The following is a 23,981-nucleotide window of genomic DNA, read 5'->3' as shown; positions in this document are numbered from 1 at the left end:
ATTTAAGTGACAGGCTGTCTAAGAATCAGGCAAATTCTAAAAATTTTAAACATGACATATCTACAAAATATGTTACCTTTATCCAACCAAAACAGAACTGTATAATCAAATTTTAGAAAATCAATTGCAGTATTATGTATTGGCATTTCGAAGTTCTATATGTTTTACTATCATCCTATGTAAAAATTAAATTCAGGCAATTTCAATTCAAAATAATTTTTATTACCAGAACCGCACAATCACAATGATTGCAAATATAAATACTAAGCAAATATGAATTTCAAGTTTAAGCCTTCGTCTCGTGGGTTTTTTTTTGTTTTTTTTTGTCTGCTTGTCAAAATTCCTTTCCAAAGATTCTGTTGCTTTGTTCATGTAAGAACACAATTTACAGAGTTACTTCCCCTATCAGAATTCTTTTGATGTAAACAATTTGGATGTGGCGGACAATGTTGAACTGTAGTTTTTCAATCTTATCTGATGAATGTGGGAATTTACAGTATTATAAGGATGAAAAGACAACACGCTTATTGGAAAATGTAATAGAATTGTTGATCCACTTCCCTAGGATTAAAATATGCAAAAATAAAGTCGGAGGGACATTTCATTTTTTAAAATATTGGGATCCTTTCTCCTTTAAATGTAAATTCATACTCTGTTTGTCTAAAACACCAAAAAACCCTAGGAATATGTATGAGATTAAGAGAAGGAATGTTGGTTGTGCACAACCGTCTCACAAAGGAAGGATCAAAGCCAGACAGCAAGTTCCATCCAGATAAACAGGGCCTTTTTTCTTGGTTTCACAGAAACACAAAGTACACTATTTACATATTATTATACATTCAAAAGATGATTTTGGTCATACACAATTCTCCTCCTCATTACATATTTTATTATAAAATTGAAAATGTTTTAGGTTCAATATGAATATAAAAAGGGGGGATCATTATCAGACTCATATTTAGTTTTTTTGGCAGTTTGGCAGATTTTTTTCTGTTAGATTGAAAGAAGTAAACTATTTTTTTTCTCATAGTTTATAAAGGGTGTTGAGAAAAAAAAATGGCGATGATGCCAACAAATATGAGTGTGTAGTAAACTGAAGGAGACCCCTGACAAGTGATTATTGCCCTTCCAAAGGAAGGTTCACATGTATTCTTTAGCAAATGATTAAGGTTTCATACATTATGATGCATTTAGGTCTAAAAAAATAGCACCAGTGTTTTGGCTTACAGCTGAGAAGAACTAGGTTACATAGCTGTAGATTTTTTTTTACGTTTTTGACTGGTTTAAAAAGGGGAAATAATTTGACGCATAATATACATAGGGCTTGTTCAAAACTTACAGAAATGTTTATGCATAGGAAAGGTATCGGAGGAACAACTAATTTGTTTTAAAAAAGGCCTTCAACAAATTAGGGTAATATTTTTTTTAATTGATTATTTAACCGTACCTTATTGGCTTAATTGGAGGAAAACATTGTTTTTTACCATTGTTATTTAAAAATGACAAGAAAAACTTTCCGGTGTACTGTAGGCGTTATTAATCATAAAATATACGGTCGGTATTTTTAGTACTTTAAACACACATATATTTTTGGTTTGCCTTAGGCCCATATCCTTATTTATAATTTTTGAATCTACCAAATAAAAATGTAAGCCTTGAAACTCTAGCTCTCAGGGGTTAAAAAATGTTCTGCATAACCTGTACTTAGGGAAATGATTTTTCTTAGTTAATGTTATTTGCAACTTATAAAATTGGTCTAAAGTAAGAGCTTCAAGGACATTTGTATTGTATAAAAAAATTCATTCATTCACATACATTGTAAATGTATATATTTTTATCAAACTTAACAAATTTGAACTATTTCCTCAGGGATTTGCTGAATTGCAGATGTGATTTGTAAAGACACATACCTCATTTGAAAGAACTGTTTACAGAAGACAATTGCATTGCTGAGGTAAAAAATATTTGAATTTTAATATTTCATACATCAGTGATTGAATGTTTACTTCAACCCACCCCAACTGGGTCCATATGTTAGGTGAAATATGTTTTATACATGATTTTATGATTTAGAAATAGCTAAGAATCACTTAATAGCTACAAACTGTTTATTTTTTTTTTATCCCCATCCACAACGGGACAGCTCATAGATTTCCCCATCAGTATGCAAATGCTGATTTACAAAATGATTTTTGCATATTAGTTCAGTTTTGAGAAAGTGGTGAATTCATCATATAGGATATACATGTATTAATATATATGGTAGATAAATAATATTTGATATAAAGTTGTATAAGCATTCAATTTGATGCATCTTATATCCATGAAGATTATTTGGCCCTGTCCCCTTACTGCGGCCCTTAGTCATGGTCTATTGATCTTGTAATTTTAGAAAATGTTATATTTTAAAGTTTGTGATACCATGTAGATCAGTTAACAAAGAACCACTTATGATAAGCTAGTTTTATTTGGTATGTAGTTGTTTTAAGCATTTCTTATTTCTACAGACATGTTTGGTCTTATACTCATGATGCTTTCAGTAATGGTTTATTCACTTTGAATATTTTGCATATTTTTACATTTCAGAGTATAACTATTTGATTTCATCATTTGAATTTTTCTATCAAATTTAGATACAGACTGTGCCAAGTTTATTTTTTAACTTTATATATTTTAGTGACAAAAAATGAGAAGAAATACTTTTAATATTTCTAAAGGGAAAAATGACGAGTGATTGCGAAATCACTGGTAAGCAACAAAAAAAACCAACATGTACCAAAATGAATGGTCGTTTCCTTGGTGTTCGTTTTTTAAACGTCAATCTTTTATATTTCATTCAACCAAAATGATTCCATGAATTTGAAATTATCAATATTAACTGTAAATAAATTGCTATTATATTTATTTAGATTTTTACTGAAATTTCATATGATTGCAGGATTGGTGATTAAAAGATTCGACTACAGCAAAGTTCAATGAAGCTCATCATATTGTGATGCCAATATTGCGCACTTGAGTATGAAGATCAAAATGTTTGTAGCGAATGAACATAAGGAAATAACGTGCCTTCAAATTGACCATCTGAGATGAAGAATGACACCGTAGCCTCTATTCATGGAGAAATTGCATAGCCGTATTTAACCTAAAGAACAGATATACCTAATCTGAATGACAGATACCATGATTAGACATGATAAACATAAGAAGACTCTGAACAATCTCAATACTGTAAATTCAGGCATTACATGTATGAGACAGAGGTTTTTAAAAACATTTGAATGTAGAGATTGGTTGAGTATCTCAATGATAAGAATATAAGAGGGGCGAAAGATACCAGAGGGACATTCAAACTCATAGATCGAAAATAAACTGACAACGCCATGGTTAAAACAGAAAAAAACAAACCGACAAATAATAGTACACAAGACACAACATAGAAAACCAAAGACTAAGCAACAGGAACCCCACCAAAAACTTGGGAATAATTAATTTCTAATTTTGGTCAGTTATTTTTGAAAACATTATAGTAAATGAATGCAATAATCTGTGCAATTAATTGTTTTCTCTTTTTGAAAAATGTTGCATGTTTATTATGCCATACATTTTTGTCTCGCCTGCTACAAAAGTCGCAGTATGCAAGACAAAGGTATTACTATCCAACAGTGGCAGGGTCAACTATTTGTATAAAGCTTTATATATTATAAAGCAGAAGACCTGAATTCTTCATATAAAAAAGAAGAGCTTGTTTGCAGATACCTTATGTTACAAAGTTTCCGTCTGTCATATGCCCAATGTCCTAGACCTCATTTCCATGGTTCAGCGACTGATTGATTCTTTTTTTTTAGTTTTTGGGTCATGTGATTTTCTCACGTATTATGAGTAACAGGATAACTCTTTTTGGTATATGGGTTACTTGCTACGTCTATATGGCAATCAGACAGGGTTCACCTGACCTCAACCTCATTTCATGGATCAGTGATCAAGGTTAAAGTTACATGAATAGGTCCATTTCTCTTATACTATATGCAGTAGGTCAACTATGTGCGATGTATGAAATGATTGTTAGGGATGGATGTCAGTCTAGATCTGGCAGGTTCCATCTGACCTTGACCCCATTTTCATGGTTCATAAGTCAATGATAAGTTTTCGTGTTTTGGTTTTCTTACAAGTACTCTAAGCAATAGGTTAACTTCATTTGGTGTATGGAATAATTATAGGGAGTACATGTCAGTCTGGCAGGTTTCATATGACATTGATCTCATTTTCAGGGTTCATTGGTCAATGTTTTTTTTGTAGGTTTTTGGTCTGTTGTTCGAGTACTGTAAGCAATAGGTTAAACTATTTGGTGCAATCTTTGGAATGATTGCAAGGTGTATATATCTGTGAAGTCTGTATTATCTGACATTGACCTCATTTTCATGATTTTAAGGTCAACGTTAAGTTTTTTAGTTGCGGTCAATTTTCAAATATTGATAGCAACTCAATATTAAATCATTTAACATAAAAATTTGTATAATTTTAATACATGTAACAGCCTATAATTTTGATAGAAAGAATGTGGAATATGCATACTTTACTGTTGCTAAGGAGTATTTATGGTTGTCATACAGATCCTTTGTTTAAACAAAAACCACCAAGTGGCAATAAAAATTTTAAAGCATGATAGTGTCGGTGACTATAATGATTGGTCTCAAACCAATATGAATCTGGTAAAAGAAGTAAGCTCACACCAACAATGGGCAACTTTTTAAAATATCCTCCTTTATTAGTTATATATGTATGCATACAACTGTTTATTAGTTATTAGTGAGGGGATAATGAGAACCAATCACAAAATATTATGCATTGGCATGCAAAGAATCTATTTTGTTACTAGGAGGTTTAAGTTGTTATTAATGCAATGTAGATATTGTTTAATTTACTAATTTTATATAGAAATGATTGATATCTGGCCACTTAATTGTCAGCTTTTCCACTGGAGAATATTTTTGTATACACAAAAATTTAGTTTGTTCATTTTTGTTGCTAAGGATATTTTTTGGTTGCTATGTAATACTTTCCGGGTGAAAATGGGAACAATTGGCAACACTCTAATGTGAATAGCTTAAATGAATCATACTTGGTCCATATATATGCATTTAGACTCAAATATCAAATACATGTGTTACAATTTGTTTTTTAGCTTTGTTGCTATAGGGTTGATTTTGTTGCTATGGTTACTCAATATTTGGAAAAACCATATTTAGTAACACCATGCATGTGCTGTTCTGGTAATATAAAATATGTGGTCTTGTTTGGGTTTTTTCGACATTATGGTCCGTGGAGAACATCCGTACCCCAAAATTTCTAGAATGAAATAGAACTTCATCAAAACAGCTGTTCTTCAAGAATATTTGATAGCTAAAAAAGTTGCAGTACAGATGGGTGCAGTCCTAACCTGTACAAAAATTAACTTGGAGCAGACTTGTTGATTGCTTTCCAAGTTAACTTGAGAAATTTTAAGCAGACAAGCAAGTTTACTTCGTCGTTTGTAGACCAGCGATTCTTTTCACAAAAAAATCTTACGATTAAAATTGATCGTAAGTTATACTGAAATGTGTATGACTTAAGAGTATTTTTACTCTTAAGATTTTTTGTGAAAAGAGCTGCAGACCTACGGTCTGCTTTTTTAGGACTGCTGCAGACCTATTGACAGGTGGACAAGTCTGCTTTTGACCAGTTCTGAGGACAGGTTTGCCCCAGAACAGACCTGTGGGCAGGTCTGCTTCTGACTAGACCTGTGGACAGGTATGCTACTGACCAGACCTGTGGACAAGTGTGCTACTGACCAGACCTGAGGACAGGTCTGCTTATGACAGATTACCGTGTTTAAGACTTTTCATATTAGACCTGAGCTTTTATTATGTAAAAAATAATCGCATTGTTCTTTTTTCCCAGTATAGCAAATTCTTTACTCGTTAGACTCTATAGATATTATACACATTAAAAATAAAATTTTTTTTTTTTTCTCATTTCGTATTCTTATGTACATTAAACAATGGCTATAAAATTACACATTTGTGATCACATACAGCTATCATAAAAGAAATGCAAAATTCTTTTTAAATTAGAAGGCGGATAGAAAGGTTATCCAACGCATCGGAACAATAATTTTAATAATTAATCATGGGATATTAACATCATTGTTTCGTTCCCCATTTTTTACAGTCTCTTCCTAAATTTAACTTTATGCATTACATGGATATTTCATCGTAATTCACCTTGTTTGCCTAAGATTTACGATTCTGTTTTCGACAAAATATTCTAACGAAAATGGTACAGTGTCCGGATACATAAGATGGTGTATAATTATGAACAATCTCGTCAATTTCGTCAGATTTGTCTTTACCGATTATAAATGATATATGGGACGTCCGAAAAATATACTCGTTGTGCACATGAATGAAATAGTTGCCACTTGATGTTTAGCTACAAACAAATCAATAAACCGACATAATATACTAACAGTATACTATTCCAAGAAGAGAACTTCTTATACTTTTCATTATAAAGTACAAATGAAAGCATACATGTCAGTGTTGGATGATGCGGTCACATAGTTTTGTTATACACACCATCCTGAACTACGAACTTTTTTGACAATTCAATATTATGAATACAGAGATGAAATGCTGACAATCTAAATTGATGCGGAAAAGATTTTGCATTCATTCTTTTCCAATATTGCTTTCATTTGTATTATACAATCCATTCTGACATAAAACAAAATTCTGATTTTTAATGCAGCCATATAGATTTACATACTACAGTGCAGATATAGTCCGATTTGGTTGATACTGTCAAATAATTTTGCTATACGAGTCAGCCTGAGGTATCAAAACTACTGAAATTTTGTTACGTATCAATATATCATGTATATTGAACAAAAAGGAGGACATGCTGGGACTCTGAATTTAACCGGACAAAATTTTGTAGTTATTCATATTGTGTTCCAATATTGCTGACATTTGTAATATACATTCAATCCTGACATAAAACTATTGCTGATTTACTATGCAGCTAAATAGATTTACAAAATAAAGTGCAAATATGGTCAGTTTTGGTTGATGCGGTCAAATAATTTTGCTATATGAGACAGCTTGAGATATCAAAACTACTGAAATTTGTTACGTATCAATATTTTGAATAAAAAAAGGACATGCTGGCACTCTTAACTTAGTCGGACAAACATTTTGTAGTCATTATGTTCTAATACTGCTGTCATTTGTATTATACATTCTATTCTGACATAAAAATATTGCTGATTTACTATGCGGCTATATAGATTTACATACTAAAGTGCAAATATGGTCAGTTTTGGTTGATGCGGTCATATAATTGTGTTGTACAAGTCAGCCTGAGGTATCAAAACTACTGAAATTTTGTTAAGTATCAAAAAATTGAACAAAAGGAGAACATGCTGGCACTCTAAATGTATGCGGACAAAATTTTGTATTCATTGTGTTCCAATATTGCTGTCATTCGTATTATACAATACATCCTGACATAAAAATAATATTGAATTATTATGCGGCTATATAGATTTTGACTGGTTATCAAGTTAACTTGCTGTACAGGTTAAGACTGCATCCATCTGTACAATCTAGAAATACTAGATTTTATATGAACAGCAGTTTTCATGACACTGAAATAGTGAAAAACTGTGAGTTTAATGCTTATCTCAATAACTTGTGGCTTTGAAATAATCAAATGGCTTTGTTTCCATATCAACCATATTGAATTGGTCCGAAAAGTATTTTTTTATAACTTATTTTACAGATGATTTGTGCAAGTTTTCATCAAAATCTGAGACTATCCTGTTTGGGCCACTGCCTGATCCTTAGACAGATTGGCACTTAAGAATTAACGACTTGATCAAACCAAATAGGACAAAAAGTTAAACATGTTAAACAAAAACCAAGCAAACAACTACGAGGGAGATTTTTTATAACAATTTTCAAAATTTTTAAATGAAAGTATATTTAAATAACACAATTTCTGCATTTTCGTGCTCATATTGCTTGAAATTGATTTATGGTTACAAATCCATGCCTTAATATATGAACTGTCAAAAATAAGTGGCCAAATCAAAAAAATAAGATAACGTTTGTTTGACCAGACTGTATAGTAGTGTATTGCATACACAAGGACAACATTTTAATCTGAATGGTCATTTTAATCTGAACAGCTCTTAATGACTGAACACATTTTCAGTCTTTAAGTCAATTTTTAAATGTATCTACTGTGATAATTCAGAGTGGTTCATTAATGTGCTTGCGGTCAACTGAAATCTGTTCAAACTATTTTCCGGCAGTTCAACAGCATACTGAAAAACAAATGAACAGTTCTAAATTTCTAGCAAGCGAATTTTGTGAACGGTTCTGAATTAACAGCAGTGGTTAATTCTTGAATCATAAAATTGACCGAAAGACTGACCATTACTGTATTATTCATTGTTTATATTTTTCAGATTATGTTAAGATCAAAATGACCGTTTGTGTAATATTGTTTGTCTGTTTGTCTTTTTTTTTCTTATTTAGTCATGGTGCTGTCAGTTTTTTTCGACTCATGAGTTGGAATATCCCTCTTTTTCAGATTAGCATTCATTATACAGTGCAATAGTCGAAAAGTTTTGAGTATCAACCGAACTGAAAATACCATCTTAAGCACGTAATTTATCAAAAATATCAAAAGATTGTTAGACACTTCAAAAAATATATTCCCTTATTGTCGAATGCAGTTTTAACAACAAATACAAGTACAATAACTTATTTGTAGCACAGAAAAATTAGTTGCTAAACATTTGTTTAAAACCGATATGAAAAAATGACTTTTTTCTGGTGTAGCTTATATAGTCAATATACGTTAGGGACTTTCAAATATTAAGATGGTGGCTTAGTATGACATATGGTATTGACCAGTTGTCTCCCTGTGGTGTGCATGGCCTTGGGTGTAAAATAATCTATTATTTCATTTTTTAGAAGAGAGGTGAAAATACTAAAGGGAGTGTCAAACAGACAATGCCACGGCAAAAGAAAACACACAAAAAAAAAACAACAAAATACGCCATAAAAGCAACCAACATTACACAGAACCCAATATACAAAACGAAAGACTAAAGACAAATTGTTTTAAATTAATTTTCAGCAATAACTGATATGTTTTGTCTTTTTTTTTTTGGAAAATGAGGTCTCCTGTAATGACACTGCAATATGGATAATATCTAAACTTTGATGTGTTATATTGGTTAGTGTTGAAGGAGCATTGTTGTCTTTCTTATCTGACGTCTGATGTTACTGACATATATTAAAAACATTAAATTTCTTATTTGTGTGTACACGTACAAGAAATTATAGGTATCTCTATGATGTCAACATATAGAGTTATACAGATTTGAACAGTAGAGTCAACAAAAATACTGGACAAATTAATGAATTGTCTGTAACGTACTAGGGAAAAGTCTTTTGTGACAAAACTGTTATGATACGTGTACACTGTTTTCTTGGACTGAGTAAACGATATTATATCACACTTGTTATAAAAATGATCAAATTATATAATTTCCTCCTTGGTATTTGCATAATTATTGATATCTACAATTGTTTTTAAATATAGTTCATAAATAATCAAGTGTAAAATAAGAACGTTTGTTTCGTTAATATTTCAATTTATCTGATTGCCTTCAGACATATATATGAAAAACCCTCCATCTAACTGGGAACAATGATGCAACATCACAACACGTGAACACGCATTAAGAACCGATCTGAGAGTGCTCGAAGTTACTGAAAGCCTGTTCATAGCCAATAACAAATAAACATAATCACAAACATAACCTTGTCAACATATAACTATCGTAAGGATGTAGAAACGTAACTAGTTATAACTGCATAGAAATTCATATTGATTTATATTTTATTTTATTGATCACACAATCAATATTATATCAAAAAAAGTAATATGCAAAGATCTTATCTAAGTGTTTAATTGATAACCGTTTAGAGCACGATGTTTCAGAGGACCGAATGATTACTAGACGTTTCTAAATTAACTGTATATCAAGCAACATCAACGCCAAAACAAGGGTAATACCCCTTAAGTCTTAAGTTTTCTACAGGAACAGACGATCTCCCAAACCATATAGCTGCATATATAAAAGAATAAAGTGAACGTTTTATTGAGTAATCTGTGGTGATTAATTTCTGACTTATTTGTTTATCAGTGATAGATAGATTAAATTAATTTTAATATCTAACGTCACTTCAGACACCTGCATAGCTAGCGGGTTGGGGTATATACAACCGCTAGAAGGAGCTTAAGGAACATCACCTTCCAAAAAAATTCAAATTTACAAAAATAAACGAAAAATTATCCCTTTTAACATTGTTGTAGCATATATATCCTTTGTGAAACTTAAATCTAGGAAAATGAGAAGAATATTTTGGGAATTCCTTATTATTTATCGAAAAAATGTAAAATCACAAAAATACTAAACTCCAATGAAAATTCAAAACGGAAAGTCCCTAATTGAATGGCAAAATCAAAAGCTCAAACACATCAAACGAATTGACAACAACTGCCATATTCCTGACTTGGTAAAGGCATTTTCTATTGTAGAAAATGGTGGATTAAACCTGGTTTTATAGCTAGAAAACATATCAGCATGGTAAAAGTTGTAGAACACTTACTGAAAGCCGAGATGAAATGACGAGACCTTAAGCTGAGATGTGGTATAAATATGAATGTTTACTTTTTGACTTGCTGTTTAGCGCAAGAACTTGCATGTAGAAGAGTTCATTCTTTAAAAAAACATCGGTGTAGTATTAATGTCAAATTGTTCGGCAAAGACACCAGATTGTTTTGAAAATTCAAGAAATAAGGAATTTTTTTCTTGTACCATTCTTTGAAATAAAACTATATTAGACCAGCTTAATCTTGCCCTCAGGGAAAGGGAATATTATTCAGCGGACGAATAATGTAACCAACCATTAAAAGGAGCATTGTAAACATTAGAATTATGTTAATTTGAATGGTTTGGATCAATATTTGTATTTGAGATTTTTAGTCGTTTAACTGAATTTTCGAAAATAAAATGTCTTATTGACGTCCACAAAGTTTCACTTACTATACAGTTGTCCTATAAATATTATATTATGGTATTTAATGTAGTGACAGTATTAAAAGAAGCAGTATTATAAGTGACAGCTCTTAACATACTGAACATTAGATTATTAAGTCATTGTTTGTTTTTCCGTCAATTTGTAAACCTCTCCACTGCTTTAACACCATTTCTATTCAGAAAACTCGCCGGTAGTCAACTAAAATCTATTCAGTCTATTATTAACTGTTCCGATTTTGTTATTTACATGGACACATCAACTTCATACTGAATGTTCTGAAAAGCTACCAAAAAGTAATGAATTGACTGAAAATGAATAACTTATTTATTGCACAGACTTTTCCGATGATGTGACTGTTCAATCGACGAAGAAGACAAATTGCACATATAGCAGCGCCATGATATGCACACTTATTAATGCAAACCAATAGATCTTTACAGTTGAAGTTATTTTTACACATTGCCAAGACCAGGTAAAAACACATAAACAAAGGGCTGTACATCATCATAAATATAAAAACAAAACAATGATATTAACAGATATTCCAACAAGATAAGTAACGAACAAGAGTATGAATATGAAATGCACATCAATGATTAAAAGAAAAAATAAAACATGGGACCAAGAACTCTACGGCTACGATACAAACGCAACATAAGTTATATCTAGATTTGAACCATCTTCGATCTTCGATATCGCTGACAATATGCTAGAACTTCACCGAGTATAAGCATCTTTTTCAACACTGTAATCTTCTTTAGGTCTGAAATTAAATCAAATTAACTTTAAATGATTATGTTAAGTAAAACGAAATCGAGGTTATTAGCAGGTAAAATAAATGTTATAATTAATTTTATTTTCGATGTTAAAATAAAGATCACCTGAAATTGTCCAGCACCATTTATTTTTTGGTTTTTGTTATGATTTCAAGTTACAAGTTTTTGAAATGTAGGCTATTTACAAGTTCATTTATCATGTTTATCATCAATACTGAACTTCTTGTGGATCTACAATTTTTAATAGGTAAAATTTTACCAACGACTACTAAGTGTAGCGGTTAAAGCAGTCATGTTTTTCATCGAGTGTATATATTTTTTTTAGGTATATGATGTAAGGGTATATATCCAATATTGATATTGATGTAACAGTCTGTTTATATCAATGCTTTTTCAGTTCGTACTTGAATTACATTCTTTGTGTAGACAATACGCTATATAAGCCTGGTACCTGCGTTTTGTTGATTCTACATGCTGTGCACTCATTGCTTTGCCAGCAATCTTATGTTAATCTAGTATAAATCTATTTTTTAGAGATATAATGTAATGTTTTATATTATATTGTTATATAAGGCAACAATGGCTGTTAACCATTAACTTATTTCGTTATTGGTCAATTTATTATACCAGGAGCGAAAGCACAAGCGAATCTTGTTGTAGTAGTGATGCACCAGATATAGCTACCGTGGTACAAATGTTCGACACAAATATGAACGAAAAAACAGTGTATGTTACATAATGCACTTTAAAATATAGTTGCAATTGCTAATTCTAAACGAAGTAAAATATGTAGACAAATGCATACTATATTGATTGACAACATCTTAATTACGAATGGTACTCATGTTTTTTAGCAACAAATTAAAGTCCTTTGAGAAATATCTACCGCCTTATTCTTTTTTCGATGGGTCTCCGTAATTGGTTACAAATAAGAGCATCTCAAGGTAGATAGCAAGGAACTGTTGTTATCCTCAACATATATTCAAAGTCTGATTACTATGCTGATTGCATATATCCAAATGAATTTAAAATAACGGATACTACCGATGCCGCCAATTCAGTTTCAAATTTTAAAAACGATCTATTGTCAACAAGAATCGATTCACGGTTTTCATCGTCTTCAATATTATCCAGAAATTACTTCGTTGTTTTTTGTTTTTTTTAACCGAAACATCATTGTCTTTCAAGAACTAGCACTACGTTTTTTCGATTGTACGAAGGACAAGATTTTATAATATATTTGCCTCTAGCGTCACCGAACGAATATAATAGTTTCGGAGATCATTTCAAATTAGAGATTTTATCTCGCATATGCATAGGTTGCGTGTCCGGATTTGGCTATACTTTCGTCTCTTGTTTGTGTTTTACCTATATATATCATTCTATTCTGGAATCACCTAAGTTGAACAAAGGTATGCAGAAAAACATATAATTTTACATAACATTGCGTTGTACATTTTTAGAGGAAGCATAAATATGAGTTATATTACAAACAGTACATAAATCATCACGACGAGAGTTTGTATATACATTCGATGATTTCGTAATCATGCTATGGTTATTCCTAAACATAATTATATGGATAAAGCATTACAAAAATACTTAGATACTGCCTCGTTCTAATTAATTAGCTAGAACAAAATATGTCGTCAACTACTGCTGAGAGAAAAAAACGGGATAAACTAAACCTGTAGTTCGTCGGGTATGTACTTCCTATTAACTTTCCCATGTTTGACAAAGTGAAACAGTCTCTTTTGAGGTGTAAATGCATATATTATACAATTATTGCCTTTGTATGAGGTCGATACAAGGATATATTGACCTGAAAGAAGTATATTGACCAAGGACGAAGTCCAAGGTCTATATACTTCTTTGGGTCGATATATCCTGTATTTACCTCATACAAAGGCTATAATTGTTATTTTATTAATTTCCGACCTTATTTGTATCACAATCGTTCGTGCATTATATTCTCTTTTTTAGGTTCATTTAATTTTGTTGGAATTTTATAGATATCAAATTGTCACTTTGGCAATAACAACATATTATTTGTTATTTCAATTATTTTTTTTATGTTTTTTGTGTACATCTAATGTATTTGAAGATTGTTTTTCATAAATAAACACTTTTTAAAAACTTTTGACAATAACATGAAATTTATTAGATGACGTCACAAAGTAGATCGGCTTTTAGATATTCTTAAAATAACCGTGCAATATCACTTTTGCTATTCGCCGAAAATATATTTTAACATGTGACTATCCCTGAACGACTCAAATTAGTTAAAATATACGAATTAATAATATTACTCAATATTGCATAAAAATATTATGTTGATAGTGTAATATGAAAATGAACTGACATTTTTTCTGAGTTTCTTTTTCGCTGTTTAAATAACATTTGTTATATTGACCGTCAATATATTACATAAATATAAACATAGCGTCCATATACTTAAATATCCTTTGAAGCACATGATCTTAATACTCAATGAAAAAAAGAATGCTACACCATATGTAATATTAAATAAAGGCGACAGTAGTATACCGCTTTTCAATTGTCATATATCGATTTAGCAAACGCAGATCCGGGTTACAAACTAAAACCGAGGGAAACACATCAACTATAAGAGGAAAACAATGAAACAACAGAAACATTGATCTGCAAATAAAAAAAAAAACACCAACATTCGTAGAAACAGATATATATTAACAAATAAGAACTTGTAATAATGGAAAGATTCAAATGGTAGTCACTATTATTATCCATATTCAGATTTCCTTGTATATCGCATATGTGACTACCAGTCCGTTCAATTTCAAGTTGAATTCAGTAAAATAGTACCTGAACAACAGCTGTGTGTGTTTATTTTGTTGTGAAAAATGGATAACAATACAGAACAAAATGTAGTTCGAGGGTATGAAGAACAAATTACAGAATTTAATCAGACTTTGAGGATTTAGATTTTGTTGCATGGATATAACAAAAAAAGCAGATTTAATTTACCAGATGGACATTTGAATCTTACAATCATTCCATACACCAACTATAGTTGACCCTTTATTTAAAGTGTTAAAAAACAAGAGACAAAACAACGAAAACTAAACATCGACCAATGAATCATTAAATGATATCAAGATCAGTTTATACCAGCCAAACAGACAAGACATGTTCGTCATAGAATCATTATTTGCAACAAATATAGTTACCCTAAAACACATACCGGTAGAATTTTGTTAATTATTAATTCTGCAATGTGAATAGTATTTCATTCAAATAGCAAACATGTTTATTGTTATGAAACATCAACCTATGTTACAATAATCTGCACATCTTGATATATGTCAAATGCTGATCAGTCATTAGCCATTTCCTGAAAAGAGGCCCCCAAAAGGTTGTTTCCCACGAGGACTCTGAAGAAACAGATGGGAGGGTCTGGATAAGGTTATCAGAAAATAATGTGCAAAATAAATATGAAATAGAGAAAAATATGAAAATGATGAAGAAAAGAGAATAATGGGGAATTTATTTATTTTTAATAGAAAATAATCATGATAATGTGGAAAATAAGTAAATAATAGACATGATAGAGAATAATGACGAAAAGGGTAAGGCAAAATAGAGAATAGAGAAAAAGAATTTTTAAGGATTTAACAACATGAAATGAAAGACAAACCCCCTCCCTACCTAGACCCTTGGATAGGGAAGATAGTTTCGTATATTGATTTCAAATTCAGATAAAACATAATACATAATCTATAAAGGGAAATTTTCAGACTTTAACAGTGCGCATGCTTAACCCAGTGTGTACAGAAATCCAGGCAAACACCTCTCTTGGCGAACTGAATCCATGTGACGGGAATCAAGGCGAATAAAATGACCCGAAATTAAATATTCTAGGCTAACAAGGGAAAATGAAAATTCTGTTTTCGATAACAAAAAATAAGTTTTTCCTGTTCCCCCTATAAATCAAATGGTCTCCCCCTTTTCAAGATGAAGAAAACACACGTGAACTTTAAGGTCAACAAATAGTCATACATTTATCAAAAGTAGTGATATACCGGGAGATATAGATATCATTCAAACTCGGGAGGGATAGTGTCACTGTTTTTGTTCACAGATTTTTCCATGAGATTATTTCCCCTTATTTATCGCTTAAAAATGTTTAAAGTTTCATGAATCGCTTTGATGATAACTTTAACTCGGTTCAATAGAAGAAGAAGTAACGTTCTTACTTTACAACATTTCCACATTTGTTTACATGTATCTTTTGCATATGTCCTTTTCTAGTGTTAGACAAAAGTAAAACCGTCTCATAAGCTGCCAGAATGAAGATCGTTGTCCATAATTTTCGATCTGCTTAACAATATTCGTAACAAGCCGTTTACGGATTCGAATACTAGGAACTATCTTGACTCCGTCTCTTCTCCGACGTCAAATATGCTCCTTTTGAAAGCAGAATTGCATTTGCAACAATGAGAATTGCAATAATAAACTAGATAAAATTATAAAATTGCAGTTTTCAATTCTTTAACTCTTCGTCAGTGCATATAATTAAAATTAATATTCATTCTAACCAAGACTAATTGTCATGGCCAATATCGACAATACGCATGAATTATAATGTCATTGCGCAACAACATGAGAAGACCGACGAAAATTCAATATCCCAAACTACTTTATGTAAAGCAAAAGTCAACTTTGCAAGTTTTGTTCTGTTATCGGTATAAAACCACTAATTTGGGTCAGGTCTGTAGAACATACAAGAAAGTAGTACACATTTTAACAAAATAGTTCCTGGACATAACTTTAACTTTGCCAATAAGCAAACTAATTGTGTAGTTGTTGTATGACATGTAACAGTCGAGGCAAATAGGAAATACCATAATATTATGAAAAAGCATAATTCTACTTACATCTTGTGGCAAATTTGAGTTATCTTTCTTAGACTCACCCTGACAATTAAGACATGGGAGATAACAACTTTTGTCTTAAAGGAAGTTGTAAGGAAGATAACTTAATATTATCATAAGTATAATTACGATACAACATAAATTTGTAATACTTATCAAGTTTGATAATCCATATATCCATTCCATATCTGTTTTACAATGATTTATTTTTGTACCAATTTATGAATTGATAAGACTTTATCGAATTATCATGATTTTTATAACTTAAATCTTTGCATAGGTTATAGTTTACAATGTTTAATCTCGCGTTCCAATCATATTATGTTTCCATTTTTATTCACAATTTCATGTTTTTGTTGTGTAATTCTTTGACGCTATCGATAAATCTTATCAGTGGTAAAACGGCAAAACCCTTGTTTTTTTATTATTATTATTATCGTTATATGCATAAACAAATTTCTGTCTGTGTTTTTCTCGTACAATAACATTTGTTGGAATTGATTGTAATTCAGAAAATATTGCATAGTGCAAGGAGATTTGGTGCCACGATATCTCAGTAGCATGAAGTCTAATCCCGACCAGGGAAGAACAAAAATTTACAGATCCAGCATTGTTGGCCTCACTATATATATATATATATATATATATATATTCATTATCATCCATGATTATTACAAAGATGTGAAACCGGTTGGTGAAAAAATGTAGAAGATTAAAGGACTTTAAGAGCATTTTGAAATTTAATTTTATTTCTTTTTCTACTAGTGTGGACGGAGAATTCAATTTTAAGTATTTATATATATATAACTCGTCTAAACATCAGCCCAACAATGTTAGATCTGTAAATTTGCTTTCGCAAATTTTTTGTTCTTCCCTTGCCGGGATTCGAACTCATGCTACTATACAAATATAAATTGAAAACAACGTTCAAAATTATAATTGCGTTGGATAGATAAAGTATATATATAGGAAAAAAAATATAGGAAAAATAAGGGTGAAAATGCACGATATATTCATATTCAATACGAATATTTACATTTTGTCTATTCAAACATCAAATTGTTGAAAAATGTTCCAATAGAATTCTACTGGTTTCACTGCTTAACAAATACTCATGAATGAATTGAATATAAATACTTGGTGCATTTTCAGCCTTAATTTTTCCCCTTTTTTATGCACAGCGTGGACAAAACTTAAAACTTCAATATATATATATTCAATAATGTAAGATAAAGAACATTAAGACTGAAACCAAATGTCGGAGTTGAATTTTATAAATCAACTAACAATACAAATTATCTTTATAACCAATGTTAGTGATAATTTGATATAAGGTCCCAAAACAGATAAGAAAGTGAAGTTTATTAACTATGCGGTTTGGGTTCATTGTTGAAGGCCGTACGGTGTCACCTTTAGCAGTTATTTTTTGTGTTATTTTGTCTCTTGTGGAGAGTTGTCTCTTTTGAAATCATACCACATCTTCTTTTTTATATTGTATAGTGTATTACGAACTAAAAAAATGAGTAAGAGATATTAACAAGAAATAATATGTAGGCCTAAGTTTAAATAGATACCTAGAATTAAATATACTTTTCTCTGTATGTGTGATATGTAGTTTTATGTAAAAAAATTGGAAAATGTAGAAACCGTACGTGTTCAACAGACGGAATTGTGTTAAAAACTTTATGATGAAATGACTATTAAGTTAAGTGGAGTTTTGTTACACTCTGGATTCTTTAAAGTTTTGACACAACATAATGCAGCTCCAATTCTTCCTTATCATAATCAAACATCCTATTTGTTAAAAGCGGAACCACAAATAATTACAGTCTTTCGCAACATTCTACCTTTATCAAGGTTGCGGTTTTATCTTGAAGGTCAATATCAAGTAATATTTTTTGTAAACTCATTCAAACATTGGAAACCGATGCATAGAATAGCATGCGTAATTACATGGTTGATAACGCCACAAAGATAATATCAGTATTAGCTATTGATAAAACACACACAATTATATATATGTTACTTAAATGCGTTTAAAAAGGTAGATCTGAAGATCTCGGGGCCACTTACTATGTAATGAGTGGTAGTGATGAGCTAAAATAGGTCACTATTTCATGAAAAGGGTGAGAAAATCAGATTGAATACATCGCGATCGATAGGTTGATATAATCACTTGCTTGATTATATTATAAGTATCTGATACTAATTATATGTCCGTATTTATTTTTGATGCGGCTGCCGTAAATACATCAGCTATATGTCAAACCAATTAAACTCTATTTACTGAAATCTGGTATTTCCACTGATGCTATTTATAGATGCAATAAATCCGATCATTTTGATATGTGCACCTAATTCACATTAAAGGTTTGTTTACATGAAATATGATAACAATTATTTAAAGAAATTCCTATTACAATAAACCATTAGATTTTAAATTATTGACTGGTGTCACCTCTGATAAAAAAATGTGAAAATTCAGAGAGAAATGCCAGAACGTTTTGAAGATGATTTTTGTGTGGCATATATATTTGTGCATCTAACGAACTATGAATTGCATGATTCTAGAAAGTATTAAATACCGTATAGGTTACAATAAACCATTAGATTTTAGGGGCGCCGCCATTTTATGAGCATAACTTGGTATTCAGAATTAAGAGTATAGCTAATCATGATTGGTTGATATGTGCGCCCGTTATTTTTTGTTAATAGAGACTTCGTGCATTCTGCATTATACCAAAGGCCAAATAAATTATTTTCCTTAGCCATAACGGAACTGAGATGTCTTTTAAACGTTAGGATGAGACACGTATTTTTAAGTGCAAAATTGATAGGCATGGGAGATATGTACAAATTACGCTAAGAAAAGCAACGCGAACCTATATTTTTTGGACCAAAAAATACTGTCCTAATAACTTTTCTTTAATTCTAGCAAGGTTTCGTTAAAAAAATCAACTTTCTAAAGCCTGTATCTCGAAAAAGGCTATCATTGTCGCCTATGGGGAAATTAATTGTTTATTTCAATCTTTAAGAGGGAACGGCAAAGTAACTTTTTATCCGTTTTTCATTAATATTAAACTCAATGAAAGCGTTAGCTACTGTCTGGGCTGTTAATTCATTTATCTGATCAAAAATCTTTAATTGTCTTTTGAAATTAAAATTTCTTCATAATAAAAGATATAAAAGGGGTAATAGAGAAAAGTGTTAAAGAAATGACGAATTTATTTGAAAAGCAAGGTGTTATATTTGGAATAAATACTCAATAGTAATTATTTCGTGAAGAATATAATTATAATCTACAACATAATTATTCTTCCTATTTTGTATTTTGGGACACTGACAGGAGGAGAGGGTATTGCAGAAAGGATTTAAAATTCGAGAAAAAAGGAGTATTAATGGATGGGAGAAAAAAAATCCTCGCTAATCCATAAAAAAAGCAACTTAATTGCTATTTCTTTTTTTTCGAACTCAATAGTGACGAACATTTCATTAAAGGTGTGTTTACCCGTGTTCAGAACTTTTGGACGGGTTGTACTGAATGCAAAACTGACTGATACAATATTACGAAATTAAGCTGGCGGGCGGGCTGACATGCAATCGAGCAGGAGAAGAGGGAACCCGTTTTGAGCAATAAACTCCTAATCTCTAGTGCTTCATTAGCCCTTATTGGACATTGGAAATGATTTTATATATACTAATCTGTTAATACCTACACAGGAATTAATTTCCTTTATCTTATATTCATGTAAAATGTGACTGGTTCGATCCGTTGTGGACACTAGAAATCATATCATGTTCACACGGAGTAGTTTCTTATATCAACAGGATGATTTTCAACAGTTTAATATACTGCCTTTTATTTGCCACGTATGAAATAAGATTTCCCTGGAATTTAGTCATATTAGGTAAAATAGAAATACCGCATGTCGTTCTCCGTTCGTTATCCTCTATTGGCGCCATCAACTTAGAGCTACGTGTAGAACAAGAGCAGAAAAAATATAATGTAAAAAATAAACTTGCAATTATCGTTCGGGTGTAAGGTATACTTGAAACACGCTATTAGACGCTGAAAAATTCAGTGGAAGCCTATGAAGAAATCTGCAAAAAAATCAACTAGACTGTATAATTTTGTACAGGTTTTGCAGAGATTGATTGAAAGTTGTTTGTTTTTTTCGTCCAGTGACAAATAGTTCATGCTTTTTCAACTTCCAAAATCAGTGGAAGCCTATGGAGACATCCGAAAACAATTCAATCAGACTGTAGAGCTTTATGCGGGTTTTGCCTAGATTTATTATATTATATTGAATGTTGTTTGGATGTTTTGGTCCAGTTACAAATATTTCATGCTTTTCGGAACGAGGTACAGTAGTGGAGTGACAGATTGATATCGTAATGAATAAAGTAAAAATATCCCCCCCCCACACACACACACACAAATACTCACACCTTGCCCATCCTATGATCTATCCAAAGCAATGATATCAGAAACTGATTATACTCAATTTGTATAACTTTTAATAAATCAAGACTTGTGTGTAGGATACCCGGTTAACATAACTCAAATTGAATTTTACCTGTTTTAATCGATAATCAATGTTTTGACACTGTCTCCTCATTTTAAGTCTTATTTGCCAACCTCAGCGTCGAGTATATACCTTTTCGTAACACGTCTAGTATTAAAACTGCGTTGCTTCTAAACAAGAACCTGACGATGAGCGGAACGCCAAAAAATCTACATAGTTATGTACCAGAAGATGAAATATATCCAAATATATCTATAGATATAAGAAGATGTGGTATGAGTGCCAATGAGACAACTCTCCATCTAAGTCACAATTTGTAAAAGTAAACAAACCATTATAGGCCAAAAAATAGACTTGCTACAATTCCCTTTCTTTTATTGCTTTCTTACTAATCTATATATTTACTGAAAACTGTCAGTATACTGATTCTCCTTAGAAACAGACCTTTCTCTGCAAATGTCAGTATGATGGTAATCTCTTAGTTGTAGTAGTAAAATTGTTAAAGGAGAAAATTGAAAATAAAAATAATCAGGAAGGGACATGTAGCAAGTCTAGTCAACGTACGGTCTTTAACACGGTGCCTTGGCTCACACCAAACAGTAAGCTGTATAGGTCTGTTTTTTTTTTGTTAATTGTGTATGATAAGGTATATATTTTTTTAAACAAAATATATGAAAAGGGTTGGGTACTTGGCGTCTCAGCTGCTCATTCCTACTAACAAAAAGTTTGAAATTTCTAACAAATATTTCAAACACTGACTTATTATTATTTACTATTTACATACATAGTTTTAATGAGTTTTTGATTGAAGTTTTGGTATAATGATCTAACTCATGAAAAACCATTAGATTTTTTGTCATTCAATTAGACATGGACCATTTGACTTTCTTTCTTATATCAAGCCAGATTTTTTTTATCATGCAAACCGAGCAAGAATATTTTTTTCAATCAATCCAAAGCAAGAATATTTTTTTTCAACATTTGAATGAACCAATCCTATATACTAATACACACCCTTAGCATTTGATTTTTAAATTCTTTTTCTATTTTGTCCTTTCGATATTTTATCATAAATGTCTTCTATGTAAATATTTGTTTAAGTGTTCGGTTAAGGTTTAACAAGTGTGTCCTGTCCTGTATGTCGGTTTGTCCATAGATCTTGAAAGTGAGGTACTAGTACACTACAATCTGACAATGTGTGGATAATCTTTTTAGCGAGCGAAGAAAAAATAACACCATACATGTCATACTTGCTGTAGATGAAGTCATAATATTTTTTAGCAACTGAATAGGCCAGATTATTTTTGTTTCATAAAAAAGAACAGCATGTATGTGCTTCTTTTAATGAATTTGTAGGTAATCATATCGTGTTTACGTTCTTTATTACCCATGGGTCGGCATCGCTTGACATTATATAAATAACACATAGCTGAGAGGGTGATAGAGCAGATTGTTACCCCGAGAAAACATTGTCAACTGAGGCGAAGCCAAGGTTGACAATGTCTTTTCGAGGGGTAACAATCTGCTCTATCACCCTCTCAGATATGTGTTATTTAATTTATTATACTGAATGTTCTGTTATTACTGTCGATTAAATTTCAAATTCAAAGTAATAAACTATGGCGTCTTGTACATAACAACCATCCGTATTTAATAAAGCGCATACTTGATCAAGCGTCTCCGTGAAGGGTAATAGAGTATTTGCCATAGGATAGAGTCGTATTTAATAAAGCGCACAGTTGATCAAGCGTCTCCGTGAAGGTAATAGAGTATTTGCCTTAGGATAGAGTCGTTTTTAATAAAGCGCACACTTGATCAAGCGTCTCCATGAAGGGTCGCTTTCTCGTCAGTGATTGTTATATAAGTTATTTAATGCATTATATTTGTAGGTGTAAATCCAATCCGTAAAATGAGGCAATTTTTTTAAGACATGGTTGAAATTTCCCAATCATGAGACAATTTGTAAACACTCTAAAACGGAACTCTTCAATTGTAAGAACATTTTCCCGCTATAACAGAGTAGTTCATCAAAAAAATATGGACACAAATAAATCGATTGGAAGACAGTAAACATTACATGTGTAACACGTTACTCTGACTCCGATCCGACTAGTGTTTGCTCCTACTCCTAAAGGACACGTACTCAATTAAGACGCATCAAATAGCAATGTTCAAATCTTTGGTTGGACTCGGCTGTACTGTCAGTTTGAGATTGTGAGTTCAAACCCCCATGAAACATTTGCGTTTGACTCTCATCTTAGTTGAATAGAATTGCATGCCAGTTTTCTTGCCTAAGGTCGGTTGTTCTCTCCTGGAACGCCGGCTCCTTCATCAATATAAAGAGCCAATAGTGATGAATGTGGCGTTAATTACCAACAATCTATCAATCAATCATAGAGTTGCAAAAGTGCTCTTTGGTGTCTAAAATCTGTAGATTTCAGAGTATGACTTAAATAAGATTTGAGGAAGATGAATTATATGTAATAAGAAAACAATATAATACCCAAAAGGCAAAAAATACAACAACTAACAAGCCAAAAACCATCTATAGCAAATGGTTTTCAATACATAGATATAAGAAGATGTGGTATGAGTGCCAATGAGACA

At 31.4% G+C, this 23,981-nt stretch overlaps 1 protein-coding gene across 1 annotated transcript in view; it reads left to right on the top strand.

The window, feature by feature from the left end:
- LOC127712869 (uncharacterized) overlaps positions 1-7,883 on the top strand; it is a 28,491-nt gene extending 20,608 nt beyond the window's left edge. Inside the window, exon 5 of the mRNA XM_052219474.1 lies at positions 7,819-7,883. Within this exon, the coding sequence (XP_052075434.1) occupies positions 7,819-7,883 (65 nt within the window). The remainder of the gene's footprint in view (positions 1-7,818) is intronic.
- Positions 7,884-23,981: the final 16,098 nt, after the last annotated feature.

Source organism: Mytilus californianus, unplaced genomic scaffold, assembly GCF_021869535.1.
Source record: "Mytilus californianus isolate M0D057914Y unplaced genomic scaffold, xbMytCali1.0.p SCAF_8, whole genome shotgun sequence".
NCBI lineage: Eukaryota > Metazoa > Mollusca > Bivalvia > Mytilida > Mytilidae > Mytilus > Mytilus californianus.
Note: the sequence above shows the minus strand (reverse complement) of the source record. Positions and strands in the feature narration are given on the sequence as shown.